Source organism: Plecotus auritus, assembly GCF_963455305.1.
Source record: "Plecotus auritus genome assembly, chromosome: 4".
Lineage (NCBI taxonomy): Eukaryota > Metazoa > Chordata > Mammalia > Chiroptera > Vespertilionidae > Plecotus > Plecotus auritus.
Window position 1 is genome coordinate 151,367,317 of NC_137775.1, and position 25,899 is coordinate 151,393,215.

A 25,899-nucleotide genomic window follows, 5' to 3' on the forward strand; every position below is an offset into this window, starting at 1 on the left:
GTACTTGTGACATTATGATACTGTTTTTTATGGTCCCCTGTTTTCTTATTTGATTTCACACCTCAACTATAAGTACTTTGAGAAGCAAGACTGTCATTTAGTAGACACTCTATCCATAGTATTGATTAAATTTGTCCTTTTATGGAAAAAAACCTAATTGTGAGTAGAATGTGTTTAAACATTTGTTCATTATCAACAGACTGACAAATCTCAGAGGGAAGAGGTTAATCAAAGAACTTATATACATTTATGCATTATCCATGGACACAGACAATAGTGCAGTGAAGGCCTGGGGAGGAGGTAGGGTGGGGTGGAGGGGGTCAATGGGGAAAAATATGGGAACATCTGTAATACTTTCAACAATAAAGATCAATTTTTCAAAAGTTTGTTCATTATCTAAAATCTGTAGTACTGCCAAAACCGGTTTGGCTCAGTGGATAGAGCGTCAGCCTGCAGACTGAAGGGTCCCAGGTTCGATTCCGGTCAAGGGCATGTAGCTTGGTTGCGGGCACATCCCCAGTGGGAGGTGTGCAGGAGGCAGCTGATTGATGTTTCTCTCTCATCGATGTTTCTGACTATCTATCACTCTTTCTTCCTCTCTGTAAAAAATCAATAAAATATATTAAAAATAAATAAATAAAAAAATAAAAAATAAAATCTGTAGTACTGCGTTTTGTTTCAGAATTATCCAGTATTAAGTAAATGTTCTTTATAAAAAAATGGATTATACTCTTCAAAGCTTTGACTTAATCTTCTAACTCTTAATGATTCTTGTGTTTTTTTAAGGTGGGACATCTTGGGTGCTGTCATTGGTACGGAATGTGGGACAATAGAATCAGGATTATCGCTTGTCTTCCTCAAAGATGGTGAGAGGAAATTATGCACTCCGTACATGGACACTACCGGTTATGGGAACCTGAGGTTTTACTTTGTTTTGGGTAAGTACATTTTGAACAAATTTCATTGACCTAGGGCATATTCAAAGCCAGCACCTCTTCCTGAGGAAGTAAGAGTGTTTGTTGTCTACAGTATAAAATGCAAGTTCAGGAAATATGCATTCTACTGATTGAGCAAAATCTTGTGATGCTCACATCAGCTTCAGACGAGCCCTGCTGGAACCATCCTGTAAGAGAGCTAGTCCTGGCATGCTATGACTAGGCCTGAAGACAAAATGCCATAATACCTTCCTCACCGCTTCCTCGATGGTCAAGCTGAAAAGACAATGGGAAAGAACTACAAAGGACAAAGTCACTCCCTTGTCCAAAGCCCTAGCTTCCAAAAAAACAACAATCTAGCTGAGTCATTTGTTTTCATGGGGCATACTTTTTTTATTATGGGAAGCGACACAAAAAACAGGTTTATAATACTTTATAGTGCTTTGTTAGTCTCTACTTTCTAATAGGTTGGCAAACACATAAAAAAGGTGTTTATAAGACATGTTTTTCTTCAAATTATTGTAGAGCAAATAAGTATTTAGAAGTTTGGAAAAATACTCAAGGGGGATTTAAGGGGTAAAATTTGTGACCTCTCAAATTTATCATTTTCCTCAACAACAGCCACAGTTGCATATTCTTTCACTGGATGTCATTCCAGAAATGTGAGTAGCTGTCACATGCCTTCTTTTGTTGAATGACTGGAAAAGCACAGGCAACACCTGGAAGTTAGACAGGAAATAAACATTGTCAACCTTTGATCTTACTGACATAGATGTCAGTCCATCAGGACAAACAGGCCTCCTGAGTGTAGGCTTTAGCACTGGCTGTTAATTCTCATACATTCTGCATTTACTACAGTTCAGAGTGGCGCATTAAACTTTAGAGTGTATCATGATATCAAACACAAATGCCTGTGTGATGCTACCTCATTTTCAATAATGATCTGTTTGGTAAGAGGGAAGTTATATAAAATATAATAATGTAATGGAAGTTATATAAATATATAAAATATAATGTAGTCTTCCTATCATAAAAATATTCTCACCTTGACTCTGAAATTATTTGTATATTTAAAGATCCAGAGCTTATTTCCTTTAAATAATTAGAATTCAAACTGGCTCTCATTCCATTAAGTGGCTCCCGGGAAACCTAAGCCTCCCCCCACAAATTGCAATAAACATTTGATATGACAGTCTAATTTAAATATCTTCTCTTTATACCATTTTGACATAATATATTTGAAATCTTGATTTTTTTTCCCATTGTGAATCATAGTCAATCATAGAAATCAACTGGATTTAGTGCCATTACATAAGAGAGTGTCATCTTTAGGTGAGATTAAGACATCTTTAATTCTTTCTACAAAGCAGATTATTAGTGAATCAATTAAAATAATTTTGACTATGAGGTAAAAATTCAATTGAATGAGCCCAAGGTACATTATCCCAAATAGAAGTATCTTCATTCAATTAAAAAAATTAATGATGTCCTGGCCAGTGTGGCTAAGCTGGTTGAGCATCATACCATGCACCAAAAGGTCGCTGGTTCCATTTCCGGTCAGGGAGCATACCTAGGTTACAGGTTTGATCCGTGGTCTGGGTGCATGCATGGGGCAACTGATCAATGCTTATCTCTCACATTGATGTTTCTCTCTCCCTCGCCCTTCTTCTCTCTCTAAAATCAGTAAAAACATATATTTTTTTAAATTAGTGAATTCCTATTGAATTTAAAGAGCAATGAGCTAAGATATATGGAGATTACAACTGGGAAAAATGGACCCTAACTCACAGAGTTGCTTATCAGTGAGTTAATACCTAAAAAGTCCTCAAAACAGTGCCTAATAGCCCTAGCTAATTTGGCTCAGTGGATAGAGCATGGGCCTGTGGACTGAAGGGTCCCAGGTTTGAACCCAATCAAGGGCACATGCCTGGGTTGTGGGCTCAATCCCCAGTAGGGGGCTTGCAGGAGGCTGCCGTTTCTCTCCCTTCCTCTCTGAAATGAATAAAAATATATTTTTAAAAAAACAGTGCCTACTAAATAGTTAAGACTTAATATATCTTCGTATTTTATTATAAAGATTACCTATACAGAGTTCTTGCCCACACATGCCATCTATGAGAGAGAATGCAGTGGGCTATAATGGAATGAAAATGCTGTGAAAGTGCAGGGGAAGCTCTGGGTAATTGGAGTGGTTTAGGGTAAAGCTTCATGGAGATAGTGTTTGAACTCAGCCATGAAGGGTGGACGTGAGTTAAATTTAAGGGGAGACATTAGAATCTAAGCCAATATTTTGAGAAAAAACACAAGGAAAAAGTACATGGCATGTTTGGAGCTAGGTGATTTTCCCAAAATAAATGAATGGAAAGAGACACAATGGAGCTAGAGAAGCAAACTGGAGACAGAGCAGTGATTTTCTTTAATATCATACTAAGGAGTTCGAGTTCTCTTTTTCTAGTTAACATGGAGCCATCAGATGATTCCTGTAAGTTCTGTAAAATATTCTCATATGTGTTTTAGATAGGTAATTCTGGAAGGAGTAGGAAGTAAAGACTGAAACAATGAGAAATTAGAAGACAGGAAATCAGTCAGATAGGGTAGGGTTGGCAGATTTGGGGAAGGGAAAGCCTATTTAAATTTGAATTTCAGATAAACAGGGAATAATTGTTGTATAACTATTGTTTATGCAATGTATTTTATCTGGCAACCCTAAGTTAGGAAGATATTGCACTAATTCAAGTGACAAAGGAATTATGGCAGTGCTGGTGGTAATATCCTAAAGGAGGAAATGAAGAATAAATAACTAAAGAGAAGGAACCAACTGAAGTTCACACCCAGTTCCCAGTTGACTGTGGGGATTATGACAACAGTATTGGAGAGGACACAGATTTCTCTCCTGGATGACTGGAATAATGGGCCATTTCCCAGATGGGAAATGTCAATAATATATATAAATAAAGAGTAAGTGTGGAGTAGAAGTTTTTATATTAGACTAGAGGCCCAGTGCACAAAATTCGTGCACCGGGAGGGGGAGGTCCCCTCAGCCCAGCCTGCACCCTCTCCAATCGGGGACCCCTGGGGGACCCCCTCAGGGGATGTCCGATTGCCGTTTAGGCCTGTTCCCGGGGATCCCTCTCACAATCTGGAACTGCTGGCTCTTAACTGCTCACCTGCCTTCCTGCCTGATCACCCCTAACTGCCCCCCCCACCAGCCTGATCACCCCCAACTGCCCCTCCCCGCCAGCCTGGTTGCCCCAAGTGACCCCCCCCCCGCAGGCCTGGTTGCCCCCAACTGCCCCCCTCTGCCAGCTTGGTCACCCCTAACTGCCCCTCCTGCCAGCCTGGTCACCCCCAACTGCCCCCCCTGCTGACCTGGTTGCCCCATGCAGCCTGCTGTTCAGTTGTTTAGTCATCCCTCACTAACCCCCCTGCTGGCCTGTTCGCCCCAAGCAGCCTGCTGTTCAGTCATTTGGTCATCCCTCACTAACCCCCTGCTGGCCTGGTCGCCCCACACCACCTGCTGTTCAGTCATCCATCTGGTCATTTAGGTCGTGACAGCCCCTGGATTTTTATATATTAGGATATGTTAAGGTTGAGGCTTCTGGAAGGTCATATGAAAGTAGAACTTCTACTAAGGATCTGAATCAGATTTGAAAGTCATCAGCATACAGGTGATAACTGGAGCCACTGAAGTTGCTGTGTTCTCCCAAGAAGACAGCAAAGGACATGAAAAATTCTTAGGGAGTGCACTCAGCAAGGTGGAGGTGGAAGGAAAAGAGTAGATAAAGAATACTGAGAGTGGACATAAAGAAATGAAGGAGGAAAGCGTCATTCTACCTTAAAGGAGGAAGGGAAGAGAGTGGTTCAGGGGTGAAATGACGGAGAGGTGATCAGCAGTGTAGGGAATGCCACAGAGAGAGCCCACCAATGTCCCCATGGTATACAGTTAAAAAGAAATAAAGAACTGCTCCTTTAAGAAGTTCATCAGTAAACAGAAGAAAAGAATGGGGTGTGGATCTAGATGAGAAAGCAGAATCCAGCAAAGGTGTTTTTTAGGATAGAATATGATAGGATATGGCAGTAGGGTAGGATAAGACTGGACCTATAGAAAAGACTTTAAAACTTCAGTAGCTGATGCAGAAGAAAGCAATATGGGAGGGGATTTAAGATGTGATAGACAGCCCTGACCGGTTTGGCTCAGTGGATGGAGCGTCGGCCTGCGGACTGAAGGGTCCCGGGTTCGATTCCAGTCAAGGGCATGTACCTGGATTGTGGGCACATCCCCAGTAGGGGGCGTGCAGGAGGCGGCTGATCAATGTCTCTCTCTCTTCGATGTTTCTAACTTTCTATCCCTCTCCCTTCCTCTCTGTAAAAAATCAATTAAAAAAAAAAGATGTGATAGACAGTTGATAAGTAATCCTTCATTAAACATGGCTCCTTAGGAAAATCAGTGGCTGATTGTTGCTCTAGGCCAGATTACATTCCCTTCTTCTCAGGACCCGCCTATTTGTTCTTCCTGATTTCACCCCTTGATTCAGATCAATCTACTGTGACTACCATTTCTGGAAATTTTGCTCAATTTTCAAAATTTGATTCAAGGTATATTTCCTTTGTCTATACACTGAGTGGCCAGATTATTATGATCTCTGAACACATAATAATCTGGCCACTCAGTGTGTGTGTGTGTGTGTGTGTGTGTGTGTGTGTAATATATATATATATTAGAGGCCCAGTGCATGAATTTGTGCATGGGTGAGGTCCGGCCAGCCTGGCCAGGGGGAGGGGACATGGGTGGTTGGCTGGCCTGCCTGCTGGTCGAATTCCTGGTCAAGGGGACAATTTGCATACTGGCCTTTTATTATACAGGATATACACTGAGTGGCCAGATTATTATGCGTTCAGAGATCATAATAATCTGGCCACTCAGTGTACATTTACTTATTCAACACAAATTCATTAAACACCAGTATCTAGCACTGTTCTTAAAGCCAGAATACAGTGAAGAAGACAAAAGTACCCTAACATACATCATTCCTTTATTATTTCTTCAACCAAAATTTATTGAGCATCTCCCTTATGCCCAGCTCTTTTAGCCAACACATATCTCCTTTCTGTGAATTTGGCCTGAAATTAAGGTACACAACACAATTTACTGCTAATTATTGTTCTTTCATGTATATTGGTCGTAAACTTTTTTTTAGTCAAGGCTATGTCCTGCACACAGCAAATAACAAAATAACTCTACTAATATAAATACCTTAAAAGCTACTTAAAACAGGATTTAAAGTTTTTTAAAACTGTCCATCTTTTTTTATTGAAATCTTCTGTGCATTAATTGCTGTACAAAATGCCCCTTGAGTCATACCTTTCTAAGCACATCAAAGCATCTAAAGCTAAAGAAGAATCCGTGTCTTTCTGTAGAAGCTGCTGTCACTGAAACTTCACAGAATTGATAAATTGCCCCCAGAGGAATCTTTCAGATAAAGTCTGTCATCGTTTTAAAAGTCTTAGCTCCTTTTGGACTTTCTTATTCTGTCATTCTGGGCTGAATGAGCTCCCACGTGTGAAAGCAGGTGCAGTAAACGAACTGTTCTTAAGACAGCAGAGGAAATTCACAAGGAACAAATTAATGAAATTAGAGAAAACTGATGGTTCAGTTCCTATGTCTATGGGTGTGGCGCTTTAAATCTTCACTGTCTGTAACTTTTCACATTTGTTGTTCTTTTTGGTAAATCTTTAATATGTGTTCAGTAAGGAAGCTATATTTTTTAAATGGGAATTTAGTTTTCTTGTAGACCTTTCTCCCAGAGACTTCCATTTAGAGTGGTTTTACTAACTATATAAAATAAAAGTATGTAATGAGCCCTGACCAGGTAACTCAATTGGTTAGAGCAGTGGTCGACAAACCACGGCTCGCGAGCCACATGTGGCTCTTTGGCCCCTTGAGTGTGGCTCTTCCACAAAATACCACGGCCTGGGCGAGTCTATTTTGAAGAATTGGCATTAGAAGAAGTTTTAAGTTTAAAAAATTTGGCTCTCAAAAAAAATTTCAATCGTTGTACTGTTGATATTTGGCTCTGTTGACTAATGAGTTTGCCGACCACTGTGTTAGAGCATCATCCCCATACACCAAGGTTGTTGGTTCGATTCCCAGTCAGGTCACTTATAAGAATCAACCAGTGAATGCATATATAAGTGGAACAACAAATTGATGTTTCTGCCTCTCTTTCTTTATTCCTTCTTCTCTCCCTCTAAAATCAATAAGTAAATAAGTTTTAGAAGAATTATGTAATAAAACGCTAAAAAATTCTTATCAGATGTCAAAATCATAGTATTTTCTTTACACAATGAGGGCCACATTATCACTATATCTGGCTTCTCTGTTCTCAGTTCAGATTACACAATTTAGTAAATATTTATGATATGCCAAGTTACATAGGTTAGCATATGTAACATGCCAGATTTCAATGCTCCACAAATACCACCATCCAAGTTACTTCTGCTTTTATGTTCTTATACTGATTAGATTCCAGCTTTCTTACTTAGCATCACATTATCATTGATTTCTCCCCAATTTCACTCCTGCTTTTATGGTTGATACTATAATGAATGATAATGGTAGGTGGGGAGAGACTTCTAGTTAGACATGAAATCCTTTCAGATTCAGGTTATGCCAACAGTTGCTAGAAGACAGCAAATAGTACAGATTATTGGCCAAATGCAGTAATGAGAAGATTAGAGGTTCAAGGGCTAAATGACATAAGGTCAACACATGGCTTTTCCACCACTTAATTAGCAGGTACCTGTTCTCTTATTCAGTTTCATTATCAGGATGCTCTTAATTACCTCTCAATCCTGATATTCAGTCATTTCCTATGTCTCTAAAGTAGAGTGAAGAGGAATAAACTACTCTCTCTACAACAATCAAATGAGGTACCAAAAATAAAACTGAAAAATGTAAAAGAACTACATTTAAAACATAAACACCTCATATGTGCTAAAATATTAGAGATATTAAATGCAACAGTTTAAATAACATTATTTTAGAAATCTTTGATGCAGTGAGTTACCATACTTTTTTTAAAACTATAATCAGTAGTTTCTAAACTTTGGCCATAAAGACCTTAAATATAAGGACATAATGATTTATTGAAAAGTAGCACACCATTTTAATGTGGGTTAAAATATGGACATGAGGTCATAACTTGTTGTAGAATATTAGTTTAGTAATCTCATCAAGCAAATATGTATTTCGGCCTTCACAAATGTCCAGTCTTTGATCTTTAGCATAGCCTATCTGAACTATCTTCATACATTTTTTCTTTGAGTCTGGTTACCTTTGTTTAGGGTTTTTCTGAAGTGACATCTGGGTCCTATAAATATATTCTGAAGTTTAACACTATATTTGATTTGACATGTTTATGAATGCATGTTGGTACTAACAATTTAAAATTTTTATTTTGTGCAGGAGGGATTTGTGACCCTGGAGATTCTCATGAAAATGATATCATCCTGTATGCAAAGATTGAAGGAAGAAAAGAACATATTACACTGGATACCCTTTCTTATTCCTCATATAAGGTATACATGCCAATTCATGTGCCAAATGGCCCCACCGCAGAGGTCAAGTTCAAAATCACTAAGACCAAGTTAGATACAGAGAATAACTTTCTCTTCTAGCAGCCCAGGAAGTTGCCAGATTACTTTAAAAGTGACATGGACATTTTAACATTCTTTTTTTTTCCTAATACAAAGAAAAATTAGGTTTAATCAGGATGAATGAATTACAGCCCATCAGATCCAATAAGGTGGAGCCCAATACTTCGATTGACAGTTATTCTTGTTCCCAAAAAAGCCCTAAAAGTGGCTCTACTTGCAGCCTCCACAGTCTTGCTATCAGGCATAAGGAACTTTTTTCAGTATTTTGAGATTTTCTAATAGAAGTAAAGATTTTTATTACTTAGCTTTTTTCTCTGCTAATTAGGAGCATTAAGGTTGACCTTTTTCCTTTGCCCTTTGGATTTAGGACAGGTGTTGGCTCTGGCTATTTACAAGCATCTTCAGAATTATATGTGATGCTTATCATAAATTATAGAATTATTCCTTTCTAATAGTAGATTTCATTGTACTGAGACTACACTAACACATTCATTGTTAGTTAGCCTCCTCTACACATTGATGGCACCCTAGGTACTCTAAAGAGCTTGAGCACACCAGCATCTAGCATCTCATGGTTTCAGTTAGGAAGATAGGAGATAAACATTGAGGCTATAATAGGGAACAATTACATGCTAGGGTCACCCAAGTTTAACTACTTAATAATGGACTACTTTTCCATCTGTGACTCAGTAGGGTTACACCTGCTATGGACATCTGCATGCCTCAGACCATATCAATTCTGCGAGTTATCATGGGTTAACTCATTGGCTCTGGCTGTTTCTGCTTAGAATCTGTTTTCAGAATAACGACTTTGGCAAGGCATTATTAGTACTATATAAATTCAGCTTAAAGGAGCACTGATGAGCCCTGGCTGATGTGGCTCAGTTGGTTGAGCATCATCCCAAGTACCGAAAGGTCACTGGTTCAATTCCCAGGTCAGGGCACATGCCCAGGTTTTGGGTTCAATCCCTAGCAGGGAACATTAGGAGGCAGCCAATTAATGTTTCTCTCTCACATTGATGTTTCTCTTCCTCTCTCCCTCCCTCTTTTCCTCCCTCCCTCTTTTCTTTCCTTTCTCTCTCAAATCAATAAAAACATTTTTTAAAAGAGGACTCATGATAAGTGTAAATGTCAAGCTGTCTTTGTCTTATGCCAAGGCATATAGTATGGATACAGATGCCTTGATAACTTTTAAAGACCTTACACCAACTTATCTTCAGGAAGAGAGGGTCAGGTGGCTCGGTTGGTTGGAGTGTCATCCTATACACCAAAAAGGTCATGGGTTTCATCTCGGCTCAGGGCATGTATGGGACACAACCAATTGATGTTTCTTCTCACAACAATGTTTCTCTCTCTCTCTCTCTCTCTCTCACGCGCGCGCACACACACACACACACACACACACACACACACACACACACACAAATCAATAAACATATCCTCACATGAGGATTTTTAAGAAATGGCAGTTAGCCCAGCCAGCATGGCTCAGTGGTTGAGCATCAACCTATGAACCTGGAGACCATGGTTCAATTCCCAGTTATGGCACGTGCCCAGGTTGCAGGCCTGATCCCCATTAGAGGGCGTGCAGGAAGCAGCCGATCAATGATTCTCTATCATCATTGATGTTTCTATCTTTATCTCCCTCTTCCTTCCTCTCTGAAATCAATAAAAATGTTTAAAAATATAAAAATTAAAAATGGCAGTTTTGTATATTGTAATTACAAGATTGATTCTAGGAAAATTTACACAGACTCACATAAGGAGGATTATGAGTGATTCTGGTTTCCTTTGTTTTGAAGGTTCCATCTTTGGTTTCTGTAGTCATCAATCCTGAACTTCAGACTCCTACTACCAAATTTTGTCTCAAGCAAAAAAACCATCAAGGGTATAATACAAATGTCTGGGCCGTAGATTTTTTCCATGTCTTACCTGTTCTCCCTTCTACGATGTCACACATGATACAGTTTTCCATTAATCTGGGATGTGGAACACATCAACCTGGTAACAGGTAGGAAGCCCTATTTTTGAGTGTGTGAATTAATTAAAAATGAACACATCGCCTCGACTATTAAATCAGAGCAACTTCTCAGTAGGTTTTCAGCTGGATTTTTAATAAACTACTTATTAATAAACTGAAAAGTTCTTCAGTTAACACAGAGCATGATTGGATAGATTTCAAATAGGAATAATTTTATTCTACGAGCTTGGTCTTAGGTATCAGAGGAGTTTGCATGTGCTGTGGCAGCCATCCATCCAACAGATTGCTGAGAGAAAAGAGAAAACAAATAACTAAAAAAAGCTGGAACTCATGTTGGTTAGTGACCCCCTAATAATAGGAACAGAAATCAATTAGCACTTCAACAGCTATGATTTCTCAGTTTCACTTGCTGAAGTGTTGCTCATGTCCTTTCTAAAGATTTTGTCATTCACATCCACGGGTTGAAGTGGCGGCAGTGTGAGACATGGTAATTGCCTTGCCATCTATCAAATTCAGGAGCACAAACTCCAGTTACCATTTGTTGTCTTTAAAACAGAGGTTGTTTCTATAGCAGTAATGTAACTGCTTGCCCTTTGAAAGCTGGTCAGACTTCAGTGGGGGGTAAAACCATATTTTCAGAAGCAGCATTTTAAAAACTTTTACCCTCATTCTATAGATATCTGATGTACCTAACAAGAAAGAGGTAATTACATTTTATTTGTTATATTTTCCTCTTTCATGTTGTGCTTGTTCTGGTGTTATCAGTGTCAGCTTGGAGTTTTCTACCAACCATGGGCGTTCCTGGTCCCTCCTGCACACTGAATGTTTGCCTGAGATCTGTGCTGGACCCCACCTCCCCCACAGCACCATCTACTCCTCTGAAAACTACAGTGGGTAAGTAAATTCTGAGATATCCAGAGACTTTAACCCATGTTGCAGACTCAAAATCAGTGAGTAAGCCTGAAACTAATATTTTTTGCTTAATAAGCATGGAAGCTAACCTCTCTTTTTCAGCTGATTTAGAAGTGATCTTGTGAAAAGGAAAAAAAGACTAACTTTGGTATACCGGATGTAAGATTATACTGGTAGGATCATTCATTCTTTATGTACTTGGCTGTTATATTTTGGATTACATAAATTCAAATTCTATGTAGTGATTCTGTGGTTATTGCCAGAAGGCTTATTGCCAAAATACTTAGTTATGGAACACTGCGACATAGATAGTGAAAGTTAAGCTTTGGAATCAAACCTAGGTTCAAGTCCTGATTCTGCCATCTGTTTGTGTAATGATATTTACTCTTTCTAACTTTCTGCTTTTTTCCACATAAATTAAGGAAATGATACATCCCCTTGAGGGCAGTTAAGAGAGTTAAAGATGACTATGTAAAATACTTGCCATTTTACAGAATAAGCACTAGATAAATAGTAAAAACATTTCCAAGGAGAGAAAATTAAGTTGAAGATTATTCTCTTTCTTAGCCTCTCTTTAAATGTGCATAGGACTAGGGGATAGCAAAAAATAAAAAGTAATTAATGCTAGTGGGCACCCCATCTCTGCACAGATACTTATCATAGAACTAGAGGCCCGATGCATGAAATTTGTACAAGAGGCTCAGCCCCTGCCCGCCGCGGCAGCTGCTTCTGCCTCGCTCCCTCCTCCCCCCGCCGCTGAGGCTTCTTTGGGAAGGTTGTCCTTACATGTAGTCTAATTAGCATATTACACTTTTATTATTATAGATACTGTTTAACTCTGCGTTATTCATGTAAAAATTTCTAAAACTAATGTCTAAAAACAAAATAATATCATTTGCTATTAAGAATGTATATGGATGATATGGGTGTTTTTGTAAGTGACATGTTTGTTTTAAAACTATAAACAAATAAACTCCACAAGTAAATTTAAAGAGTTTATTATCACATTGAACAGACTGTCAAATCTCAGAGGGAAGGTTGGTAGCGGGGAGGTTAGAGATCAACCAAAGGACTTATATGCATACATATAAGCATAACCAATAGACACAGACAGTAGGGGGGTGAGGTCATGTGCTGGGGGGTGGGAGCGGCTGGGGAGAGGTCAATTGGGGGGGACATATGTAATACTTTCAACAATAAAGAACTTAAATTTTTTTAAAGTTTATTATCAAACTTTAGTGCTACCCCCAAGCACACAGAGACTAGAACATCAAAAGCATGTAAAATAAATTGAAAAGATGTGCTAAATTTCTTGCAGGTGGAACCGAATAACGATCCCCCTTCCTAATGCAGCGCTAACCCAGGACACCAGAATTCGCTGGAGACAAACAGGACCCATCCTTGGAAACATGTGGGCAATTGATAATGGTTAGTTTATGCCTATCTTAATCACATGCCATTGAAGTAGAGTCTTCCTGTGCTTTTGTTCGTCAGCACAGACGTAATCACATTTCCAAGTCATGGTCTTGTGATTCATTAAACGCCCTTTCTTCCCTCTCTTCTTTGCATTCCATTAGAAGCCCAAGGATACACGAGCAAAAAAAAAGGCAGCAGAGTCAGCAATATTAGATGCTAGAATGTTTCAACATACATAATTTTGAAATGCATAATGCCCTGAAACTCAAATTCACATTGATGACAAGGGATATTCTAACATTTTCTTTGAATGTTTTATGCAAAATTAGCATAAATACTTACCATACTGCATGTATTAAAATAAGACCCATTCTTCTCTTAGTAACTACGACAACATCTGGAATGCTTATCTTTTAGATGCAGACAGCACACATAAGAACACATTTTCTCTAGAATGAAACTTGTGAAGTAAAACTTCTACCTCTTCTTCAGAAAACAGTATAAAAGAAAAATTTTAAAATATATAAAAATATTATCTTTAATTTTAAAATAAATTATTAATTTTTGTATAATTTTAAAGCCAATATCACTTAGGATAAGTGCACATGAGAGAAGATATTTTAAGTATTGTGTTCCATGGCTATAAACTTCTTATATTTGTTTTTAATAGCCAACACTCTGGTTTTTAATAATTCTAATTATAGGCAGATTTAGAGATTTCCTGTTTTTAGAGAGTATATAAATTTGATTAAAGAGTTATACTATAAGGAAGTAGACAGGGAGGGAAGAAGGGAAGGACAAAATATCAATACTTAGCAAATTCAGCATTGCCACTGACTTACAAAGTAGGAAAAGACTATACCATTGTTTAATACTGATCTTCCATGTCTTAATAATCTTTCTGTTATTTTTGAATAATTTAGAAATTCGTATGCAATTAATTAAATAAGTTCTTGAAATTCAGAAATAACTTCAGGCAAAATACTTTGCTGATGAGGCAATGTAAAATTGTTAAATAATCTGTATTCAAAGAAAACCAGTAAAAGTCCCAGATTTCAAAGACCACATGAGTTAAATGAACACAAACAGTGCATTTGAAAACACAAGTAAAGATGAACTTGTTGAAATGGAGTTTCTTCATCTATAGAACATTTTGCATAGCATTTTAATTACTACACCTCATAATTAGCTGCAGGGAATAAGTATGTGCCTCTGGATAGGGGATATGGATGACTTTTGCCTGCTGTCATACTTTTCAAAGGTCCTATAACAAACTTATATTACTTTGATAGTCATAAAAGAAACTGAAAAATCAGTAATGAAATAAAGCATCTGAAGAAATTAAGAATGCAATGAATCACTTATAAGTCTATGAAAAGAATATCTGAATTTCCTAAAGAAGGCTGTTACAACATGATTCCAAGTCAGAAAGTGTTTACTACACATCCTGAGTTCTCATTATCAGGAGAATGAGAAAAGGTAACGATATATAAAATGAGCATGGTTAGCACTGTTTGCCAAATGCAAAACTTGGGGCAGAATCTCTTCAATTCTGTTATCTTATGTGTAAGGCTTTCACACAAAAACAGGACCTAAGAAGCCAAGAAGAGGACACACACTCACTCCTTCAGAGAGACATGTGTGCCATCTTGCCAAAGGATTCTCTCCCATTTCAGTATGGAATTCCAAAATTATGTGAAGAAAAAACAGGTCAATCTCCTACTTCTGTTAGGTATACTTTTTCTTCATAGCGAGTTAGCTTCCACTAGTGAGTAAAAAAAAACATTTTGGAAATTATCCTGAAATTCTTAACAAAGTGGAAAATCCTAGAGCAAGTCTTAGTTGTCACTTTTTAAATTTTCCCCATTTGCTTACATTAATGGTAGTAGTGAAGAAAACGAATATGTCCTTTCCACACTCTTAAGTAAAGGAAGCCTGACAACTTTTTCATACTACAATTCCTAATGACTCCATCTTTAGCAGGCAGGGATGACAACAGAATTCTTAATTGTAATTTAATTTTTTTATTGATCGGGAAAGTCTTGTTTTATTGTTGTTAATTGTTGTTGTTTTTATGATGGGAGCTTTCTGAATGATGACATGGGTATAATATAAGGCATTCTCAAGAGTGAACCTGCAAAATGCAATGATCCACTTAACAGGACTTCAGACCAAATCCTACTGCTGGGAAGACAGTCCATAAGCTTTTCCAGGCTAAAGAAGAGGGAAACTCCTTTCTGATTCCTCAGCACTCAGCGTCCAGTGGAGCTCATCAAGCAGATGGAGCAGGAAGGACATTTGTCCCCAATATGGTGGTGACAACCATAACCCTATAGTGTCAGACAGCATGCTAAGCATGCAACATCTCATTTATTCTTTCCTCCAGGGACAAAGAATAGGGTCACTGAGGCTTAAATGGATAAATCACTTATCCAATGTTTCCCAGGTGAAACTGAATATGAATCCAGAGTTATTTGACACTTAAAACCAATAGTTTCAACCACTCAGTCTGCTACCAACCTCTTCTTCAACCATCAGTTTCCTTCAGCAAGAGTTTTTCCTGGGCTGCTTTGCCTAACATTTGAATTACTGTACCTGTTAAATGACTCCAGAGAATAAGTGCTTATAGGAACACAGGCCACAGGAAAATTTATTTTAAAGCAAAATCATTTTAATTTTGACATGGTTACAAGGTAGAAAAGAAAATGGTCATGAATGGTAAATTTGTTTATGCCTGAAATTGAATATGTGATGTCTTAATAACCATTGCATCTCTAATTCCTCATTGGTTTTGTTCCACTTTTATACTATTTGGTGTGACTTGATTATACTGTTTATCAAACAGCTTAATATCTTAAATATATCTGAGTCTGAGTATCTCAGAACCTACCATTCAACAGTGAGGAGCCCCATCACTCAGCATTACAAAGATTAGAATTTCAGGTATTAGAATTCATAATACCATTATCAGTCAAGCCCACCATTTAGGAATAGGTCTGCATTATAGAGAAAAGGTTTTATGCTCAACAACAGATTTTAATTCCCCATTTGAGGAAGGATAATTAATACTTCAAAATATATGTAACACTCATCTTCAAAGTTATAGATATTACCTGATAAGAATAGAAATCATAGTTTTTAAATTAAATTATACCCTCTCCATTTCATGCTATATCTAACTGATCCTTTGTAAATTCTTTATTTCTACCTAAAGAAATTAAGCTATGTAGAAAGTTCAAGGCGGAAGCATTAATATTCTGCCTGAAATCATTTTAGCTCAGGAGACTCTGTTAAGGAACCCAAATCACATGTTCCTACTGTCTTTGCTCTGAAACATTAAAATCTTGAAAGAATCAAGTTAAGACAGTTCTGGCAGATTTGTAACTAAGCACTTACCTTGTCACACAGCACTCCACATGTCACACTAGTTTCCTGTGCACAACGTGTAAACAATGGGCTAGATGTCATGGGCATTGCTTCACAAAATTGTTTTAAATGCCTGGGGTATTCTTGGTTTTTCCCATTTTTTGCCATTTTTCACATGCTGTCTCTTGCCCTGCAGTTTACATAGGCCCATCGTGTCTCAAATTCTGTTCTGGCAGAGGACAGTGCACTCGGCATGGCTGCAGGTGAGCCTTTTTAAATTATACTCACACTTCTCTTTTTTTGGTATATACTTTATATGTTTAAGCCACAAATCATTTTAACCTAGTATCTTTTCAGCGTTTTGAGGTCTTTGAAGACCAAAAGTAGGGTACTCCAAATGGAATTTAAGCATAATACAATATTAAGTGTATTTTGTAAATTGACGTTAATGAATAAATTAATTTCTATTAAACTAAAATTTGAACAAATTTAGCATAGCTCATGTAAATTCGTGAACAAATTTGAATTCCTTGTAGCTTGATGACTGCCTTTTCTGTATTTAGTAATGTCCTTTAATATGTTATTTTTCCATAGACTTGTTCTAGTGTTCGTGAGTCATATTTTAATTCCTAGCATACTTTGTAAAATGAATTATGAAAATCAATCCTGACCCGTAGACCTAATGCTAAAGGAAACTGAGTGAGCCAAATTTAGCAGATTTGATAAGAAAATTCATCTTTAAATATAAGTTTGCAATTTTGCTTCCTTTTGAAAATCATTTGGGTCTTTAACATGATGAGTAAGGTAAAGTACATAATGTTGAATATTAGTGTGAAATTATACATAAATAATGTAATATCCAATAACTGGATATTCCCATGTTAATATTTAATTATAAGATATCCTAGAAATCCCTGAAACCACAGACAATCTTTGTTACACAGATAAGTTTTCAACAAGGTTATCTAGTCTGTTTTATTTCTTGTCCTCCAAACAAAGAGTAATTAATTAATTAATCAATTGCTTCATTACTAGCAAACTCATGAAAGACCTTTGGACTTATTCTTTGTGAATTATATGTCTGAGGCAAGATACTTGCCAGTACTGAGATTAGAGTATAGAGTATCAGGTTAACTTTTTAATAATATTTCGATGAATTTAATTAACAAAGAACTCACTCTGCACAATGGAAATGTTTTATAAAGTACAGAAAGAATTTAAAAATTCCTATTCATATTTTGAAACATAATTTGCATCTCTTTGCTTTTTCATATATAACCACCAACTCCCACTCAGAAACACTAACTCATTAGATTTATGAATCACTGACTGGTATTTTCTTCCAGTTGTTACCTTTATTCATTTTCCATAACCAGGCCATCCTCTGGTTTAAGGCATTTTAAATAAAATTAACACAAGAGGCCAGACACTAGTAATTCCTGACATTGTCCTGGAAAATTTTGAAAACAAATCACCTAAAAGGACAGCTGCTTTTATTAATAAAAATAGAAAGTGCTGTTTTTAAAAGACCTATCTATAATTACAATAGTTATGCTTCATACTTCATTTTTTGTGTGCAATATCCTTGTTAGCATTCAATAATTTTATTACAGCAACCATCTGTGTTACCCATGATGGATGCAAACAGATCTGAATGGCAGTTTTATGTCTTTGGGCATCATTCTCTTTTGACACTATACATTATACCGAATAATCATAGCCTTCACCTCCTGAAGTTTTACAGAATGTTTTCATGAGTGGGAACTTTGGGTTTTTTTTTTTTTTTTTTTTTTTGTATTTCTGTGGCTGAGCTCTAGGTTTGGCCACTACATCCTTTTCCAGCAATATGCGCCTTGTCAAGTTTGAGCAAAATTGCAGGGAAAAGAAATTCATATTCACCCAGCCAGCATAGCTCAGTGGTTGAGTGTTGAGGTCATGGTTCGATTCCCAGTCAGGGCACATGCCTGGGTCGCAGGTTCCATCTGCAGTGTGGGGCATGCAGGAGGCAGTCGATCAATGATTCTCATCATTGATGTTTCTATCTCTCTCTCCCTCCTTCTTCCTCTCTGAAATCAATAAAAATATATTTTTAAGTGAATTCAATACCACTAATTTCCTTTAAACATATCCTTGAATTGGGGTCTCTGCAGCTTTGTGTCTCCCCAGATTGCTCCTCTCATCACTACCATTATTTGCTACTAGGATTCCACCTCTCTTGTTCCCTAACACTTTCTTGCCTGTGTATAATCCCTTGGTCTGTGTATCTAAACTGACATCACTATCCTGATAAGTCCACCCCTGTTAGAGATGTTAAAGATGCTAATGAGAAGGACAGAGAGCTTAGAAACCTTTCTACACACATGTCAGCCATGTATCTTACCAGGGAATGTTGCATGTGAGGGTGGGTAGATGAACCAGTAGGGGGCCTCAGGTCACTCCTGGAACCTGTGTGTGCTACCCTACTGTTTTGCTGCAAAACAAAGGCTACAGAGGTATTTAAATATCTGAGTGGAATCCTAATTAGCATTCTACCCCAATTGTGTAACTTTTGACTGAAAGTATACTTTCAAAACCAGAATATGGGAACTGACTCCACTGTAAATCATCTCTAAATGCTCACCAATTTCTCCCAGGCACTGGTCCTAAGAAGACACATTTAAGATACACAAAGGTGCATTTGTTCTGAATTACACTCTGGCAATAGTCTTGTTGGGGACACGGTTCCATTTTGTGGCCATATATTCAGTTTCCCAGTGTTAAAATGTGTCCTCTTTAGGTAATTTCTAAGTCCTTCTTAGAAACTACTTGGCTATTCAGAGTCCGACTAAGTCAATGAGGTAACATGTGAAAGAAGCAAACTGTGTGAGGCTCATTTACATGCTCTGCAAAATATTGTTTTTCTTTCTCACTCCCATCTCTAATGCCAAGACAACCCTCAAACTTCAGTTTATGGTAGTTCTTGGCATTTTAGGGCCCAACTTCTTTGATAATATGATAATTGCTATAAACTTTCTCCTGAATATCCAGTGCACATAAAAGTTGGCATTTGATTTCAGCATGTTCATACATTCCTTGGACCTCTCTAAAGCCAGCATGGATCCCAGTTTCAGAGCTAGTGGTAACAAACAGCCTTCTGAATTATACCATAATATCACTTCACTGATATTATGTGAACATTACAGAAGAACACACAAAGTCACACTTTATAAAAGTCTTGTTTCAGACTCTAGGAAGTTTTGAATGCTTTCATGAGAACCCCCATGCCACCCCAAAAGACACCAATTTAATTTTGTAATGGGCTGGCTAACTAGTAAATATAGTAAGAAAGAAATAATAAATAAAAACAAAGGATTTGAAACTAATTCCTGATAAGTAAATTTCTTTAAATATAAGAAGGTTCTGAATTCAATTGTTGAGTCTTCTGGGATGAGTTTTTTCACTGGTAAAAGGCTCAGGGAGTTCCATACATATTCTAGTCAGCCAACATAAACAGTGTATTCTTACATGGCAGCTGGCAGATTGTTGTGTGGTTTTTTTTCTCTTTTCCTTGAAGCACTACTAATTTTGAATTCCACTGAGAGGCAACACAGTTCTGCGAAGGACATCTATCTAGGTCAAGGGTGTAAGCATTTTCTTTAAAATGCCAATCTAAGTTTGAAATAGTTAAGGATACATTTATTTCCAATCTTTTTCAAATAATTCCAGTCACAAATATAACATGTACGTTTACACTTGTTCTTAAAGGAAATTTATTCTAGATCTCTTATAGAAGCATTTGGTTTATGTTTCTTTTACAAGTTAAGTGAACATAATTGTAGATAAAAGTATATACCTTTGACAGAGATTTTAAATTGTAAATATGCAAAAACCTAGATCTATTTGAAGATAAATTGCTGGCATTGGTTGAAGGTGAGTGCTGAGTTATTGTTTTAAATTATAAGCTTTTTACAGCAGAGCTATGCAAAGTGTGTGTTCTTCTGTAATGTTCACAGTCTGTCCTTACCAAGTCTTCTGATTCCAAATTCTCCAAAGACTAATGAGCCTTGCCTATCATTCAGTCAAATTCTGGCCTCTGGACTTCCTCCCCCCCAGGGCAGATTCAGGAAATTCTGAAAGGACCAACAGTTTAAGATTTAATTTCATGGGCTCTCTTTCAGGTGTGACCCTGGATTTTCTGGCCCAGCTTGCGAGATGGCATCCCAGACATTCCCAATGTTTATTTCTGAAAGCTTTGGCAGTTCCCGGCTCTCCTCTTACCATAACTTTTACTCTATCCGTGGTGCTGAAGTCAGCTTTGGCTGTGGTGTCCTGGCCAGTGGTAAGGCCCTGGTTTTCAACAAAGATGGGAGGCGTCAGCTAATTACATCTTTCCTTGACAGCTCACAATCCAGGTGAGTGAAGGCAGGATGGAATACATGCTGAAAACAGATAATAATGTTTGAATTGAGATCTATTAATTTTTTATTATTTATTTATTTACTTATTGATTTATTTATTTTTGCTGATATATACATATTCTCATTTAAAACCAGGATGAGAGGGAGTTCATATAGGGTTAATTTGCCCTAGTTTTAAATAAACGAAAAAGCTCACTGATGACTTTAAAATACTAATGACTGACTAGAGTTTTAAAAATATGAAATGTTGGCATCAAAACTGTGTTCTCAAGCCAAGGACTAGTTAATTATTTATGTAGTTTTATTTATTTGACAGCTTGCAGAGGCTGATTAGATTTACATTGCCCCTTCCCCCAGTGCTTAATAAATAATGCAGTAAAGGAATGATTGGCATTTTAAGTATACATACACAAGTCATAGGATACAGATATGTATAAATATACAGTTATATTTGTATGTATGTATCTGTATATAAAGCAGGTGCATTGACCTTATCTTCTACACATATTCATACATCTCACAGTGAAATTACATTTTATAAAAGAGGGATGAGTGGAAGTCTACAGCTTTGGGGTAGTTCACTTAAATTTGTTTGAAATTCTTTAAAAACCAAGATGAGCATTATGATTAAAAATGTTTGTACACACACTAATTATAGACAATTCATGTCTAGGTTTCTTCAGTTCACATTGAGGCTGGGGAGCAAGTCTGTTCTGAGCACATGCAAAGCCCCTGACCAGCCCGGAGAAGGAGTTTTACTGCATTATTCTTATGATAATGGGATAACTTGGAAACTCTTGGAGCACTACTCATATCTCAACTATCATGAGCCCAGGTATGTTGCAAATCATTTGGAAAAAAATGGTTAGAGTAATAGCTCTTTCCTGAGGAAATCTTCATTCAAATGGTGTAAGATTCCAGATATTTTTTCACTGCAAGATGGTGAGGACAAAGATTGATGAATCTTAAAATGAAAAATTAGCAAGCCACATTCTTCTAACCCAATAAATTTGGAGAAATTTATTCTCATATTTTGAAATATAAGAGAAATAATTTGATGCCTAGGAAAGAGAAAAACACTTAATACTATTTTTCTCATTTAACTATAGTGCAAACTATTAAATATGATTTTAATATAATACTGAATTATAAATGCTATTGATGAATATTTGATAGCAATACAGTATTACAGTATCTTATAATAAATCATATGAAATAATAACTCATAAAATATCAATAAATTTGTACTATAATTAAGAAATGAATATAAATAAATTTTTCTAGCATGTATAGAGTCCCTGGCAAAGGTGGAGTGTGAGGATATAACTTAAGTCCCTTCTTCACGCTCCTTCTATTTTTCTTTAGCTTATGTATTTCACAATCTATAGTCACAGTTGTGAGACTTAAGTTTCACTTAAAGCTGAGTAGTAACCACTATAAGTGGTACAGTTTCAGAGATGGCCAAATCATCTTCATCCCTTTCAGAACATTTATTAATCTGCTCACTGAAATTCCTTTAAAATATCAGGAAAAGAGTAGAATGAGAAAGTGAAAATACCATTGCAAGAGGTTAACACTGTGGCTTACATTCCCAGTCGGATATAAAGAACTCAATCCTAGAAGTCCATGTGGATCATGGGGAGATGTGAAAAAGACTGAGGCTGTGGGCACTGAGGTTCGGTGGGCACCATGGTGACTGGCAGGAGCACTGATGATAGATTTGGCATACTTGAGCATTTTTTTAAAATATTTTTTTATTGATTTTAGAGAGGGAGAGAGAGAGAGAAACATCAATATTGAGAGAGAATCATTGATCGGCTGCTTCCTGCATGCCCCCCATTGGGGGATCAAGGCCACAACCTGGGCATGTGTCCTGACCGGGAATCGAACAGTAACTCCAGGTTCATAGGTCGACACTCAACCACTGAGCCATGCTGGTCAGGCAAACCTGAGCATTTTTCATAGGGCTGTTTCCAGAATTAAGGATTTACTAATTGATGAGAACTTTTATTTTCATGGAAAATAAAGTAGCATGTAACAGAGATTATAGTTAACAACTATTATGAATTATAAACACTATATAAAATTTTAAGAAGATACCAGATGTATTGGATATTTTCCTTTAAAGGTAAATGTAAGGCTAAACTCAACTTTCTCACTCAGTAGACGCATATGAATACTAAAGAAACGTTTCGTAGGCTCTCCACAGTGAACATTAAAAGAAAATTTAAAATCAAGGTGATAATAATAATGATGAAAACATGAAGAAAAGGTCACCACCCTAAGTTAACTTGGCCTAAAGCACAATTTTTTCTAACAAGGATGGACAGCTCCAAAATTTAGTAATCAATCTATATCATGAAATTAAATTAATCTTTGTTAATATGAAAAATAATTACACATTTAATGTGCTATTGCAAAGGTGCATTTAATCTTGCCTGCCACTTGACAGCAGCATTTTTCTTCTAAGCAGGACCAAGGTGGCTCTTCAGCATTAGGTATGTGCATAGCTTGAAAGATTAAGATCAGAGTGGAGATTTTCTTTCAAGAAGAGGAGAGAACACTTTCATTTTCTATATGTGTACCTCTGTCTGAGACTCTTCTTCCCTCCCCCTCTCTCTTACAAATATTAATAAAAGGTGATTGACAGAAGTGGAATTTGATATATTCTAAATGCTAAATTATATCTTATGTGATAAGTAATACAAACCACGTAAATTCTTCACAGGAAAGTTAAATATATCTTGATAACGTTAGCCATTGCTGTATTTTCTTCAGCATAATGTGCTGCCTGTAATTGCTCTGAATTCCATATTGTTCCTTTCTGTCATGGTTGTTCAAAAATGAAGTATGATCTATAAATTAGATATGTTAATTGGCTAACCATTACTACTCCTAGCCAATTTCTAATAATTTGCTTGCCTATGATTGATTCAGTAAATAAAAGAACTCTATGTGCTTGTTATTTATAAAATTGAAAGTCTGTGAATATATTTTAGTCTTTTAATTCAAACTGATTATGATGTCTTGTGAAATAATTGGTATTTTTATTAATGTTAAGCTTTGTATCACTGATGAGACTAAAGTTATTCTATATATTTCTTTTCTTATTCTGCATTTTTCTTAATTTTGGGGCTTGTTCTTATATTCTAAAATTATTATGAAGCCTAATGTTATTTTATTTTGACGATTGTATTTGATTGTAAGAAATACTAGAGGCGCGGTGCATAAAATTCGTGCACAGGGGTGTGTGTCCCCCAGCCCAGCCTGAACCCTCTCCAATCTGAGACCCCTTGAGGGATGTCCAACTGCCCGGTGAGATCAGGCCTAAACGGGCAGTTACCCATCCCTCTCACAATCCAGGACTGCTGGCTCACAACCACTCACCTGATTGCCCCCAACTGCTTCTGCCTGCCAGCCTGATCACCCCTAACCACTCCCCTGCCAGCCTGATCGATGCCTAACTGCTCTCCTGCCAGCCTGATTGCCCCTACCTGCCCTCCCCTGCAGGCCTGATTCTCCACAACTGCCCTCCCCTACAGGCCTGATCACCCCCAACTGCCCTATCTTGCAGGCCTGGTCCTTCCCAACTGCCCTCCCCTGCTGGCCTGATTCCCCACAACTGCCCTCCCCTGCAGGCCTGATCACCCCCAACTGCCCTCTCTTGCAGGCCTGGTGCCTCCCAACTGCCCTCCCCTGCTGGCCTGGTCCCCCCCAACTGCCCTCTCCTGCAGGCCTGGTCACCCCTAACTTCCCTCCCCTGCAGGCCTGATTGCCCCCAACTGCCCTCCCTTGCAGGCCTGGTCCCTCCCAACTGCCCTCCCCTGCTGGTCAGATCACCCACAACTGCCCTCCCCTGCCAGCCATCTTATGGTGGCCATATTGTGTCCACATGGGGGTGGCCATCTTGTGTTGTTGGAGTGATGGTCAATTGGCATATTACCTCTTTATTGTATAGGATATGAACTTAGTATCTACTTTAAAAAGGAAGATTGATACAGAAAGTTAACCTAAGTTCCTGGGCTCTCTTCTAGGAATTTTCCAATCAAATGGTTCCATAGCTATTCTAACCAGCCCCTGTAATATGCATAGAGTGGTGAAAGCAATCTGCCACCCTACCCCAAGACATGAAGTAAAGGTTGAGAGTACAGGCTCTAGAGCCAGGCTGCCCAGGTCTAGATCCTGGCATTGTCACTTAAAAGCTGCCTCTGTATTCAAATCTCTATTAGGTTATGCTGATAATAGTAGTTCATTCTCACAGCAAGAATTTAAATCCTTATGCCAGGTACTGTTCTAGGTGCTAGGACACAATAGTGAAAAACTGATTCTGCCATAAGGATATTATCCCAACTTCATAGCTGAAGATGCTTAGGCACATAGAAGTTTAGTATCTCCCCAAGAGTCTGGATATAGACCACAATTTTAACATCTCTGCCAGAGAAAATATTGGTCATTTCAATTACATTATCGTATCTACTAGTCTATACTAATTAAATAGTAATATGCTAATTAGACCAGGAGACCTTCCAGGAGACCTTCCGGATGTCCTTCCGGACAAAGCCATGGTGGTAGGGCTGAAGCAGAGGTGATTAGGGGTGATCAGGCTGACGGGGGGGAAGTTGGGGGCAAGCAAGCTGGCAGGGGGAGCATTTGGGGGCAATTAGGCCTGCATGGGGGCACTGTTGGGGGCAAGCAGGTCAGCAGGGGGGGACAGTTGGGAGCAAGCAGGCTGGCCGGGGGGGGTGCAGTTGGGGGCGAGCAGGCCAGCAGGGGGGCAGTTGGAGGCAAGCAGGTTGGCATGGGGGGGCAGTTGGGGCGATCAGGCTGGCAGGGGGCAGTTTGGGGTGATCAGGCCAGAAGGCAGAGTGGTTAGGGGCAATCAGGCAGGCAGGCAGGTGAGCAAGTAGGAGCCAGCAGTCCTGGATTGCAAGAGGGATGTCCAACTGCCGGTTTAGGGTCACACATTCCCCAAGGGGTCCCAGATTGGAGAGGGTGCAGGCCGGGCTAAGAGAACCTACCCCCCTGCCCCGTGCACAAATTTCGTCCACTGGGCCACTAGTATATATATAAAAGCCTAAGCAACCATTATGACCGAACCACCAGCATGACCAGTCGACTATTCGCTATAATGCACAGTGTCCACCAGGGGGCAGACGCTCAACACAGGAGCTGCCCCTTGGTGTTCACTGCATTCCCACAGCCAAAATTCTGTAGCTGCCCAACCTCCCACGGCCTC

The 25,899-nt window shown here is 38.2% G+C and overlaps 1 protein-coding gene across 5 annotated transcripts in view; it reads left to right on the top strand.

Annotated features, from left to right (window-relative positions):
• RELN (reelin) overlaps window positions 1-25,899 on the top strand; it is a 462,208-nt gene that overhangs the window by 286,895 nt on the left and 149,414 nt on the right. For all 5 annotated transcript variants that reach the window (XM_080663650.1, XM_080663648.1, XM_080663649.1 and 2 more), the window contains exons 12-19: window positions 787-938; window positions 8,401-8,513; window positions 10,394-10,602; window positions 11,338-11,466; window positions 12,803-12,912; window positions 16,463-16,529; window positions 20,424-20,657; window positions 21,337-21,498. In XM_080663650.1, the coding sequence (XP_080519776.1) occupies window positions 787-938; window positions 8,401-8,513; window positions 10,394-10,602; window positions 11,338-11,466; window positions 12,803-12,912; window positions 16,463-16,529; window positions 20,424-20,657; window positions 21,337-21,498 (1,176 nt within the window). The remainder of the gene's footprint in view (window positions 1-786; window positions 939-8,400; window positions 8,514-10,393; window positions 10,603-11,337; window positions 11,467-12,802; window positions 12,913-16,462; window positions 16,530-20,423; window positions 20,658-21,336; window positions 21,499-25,899) is intronic.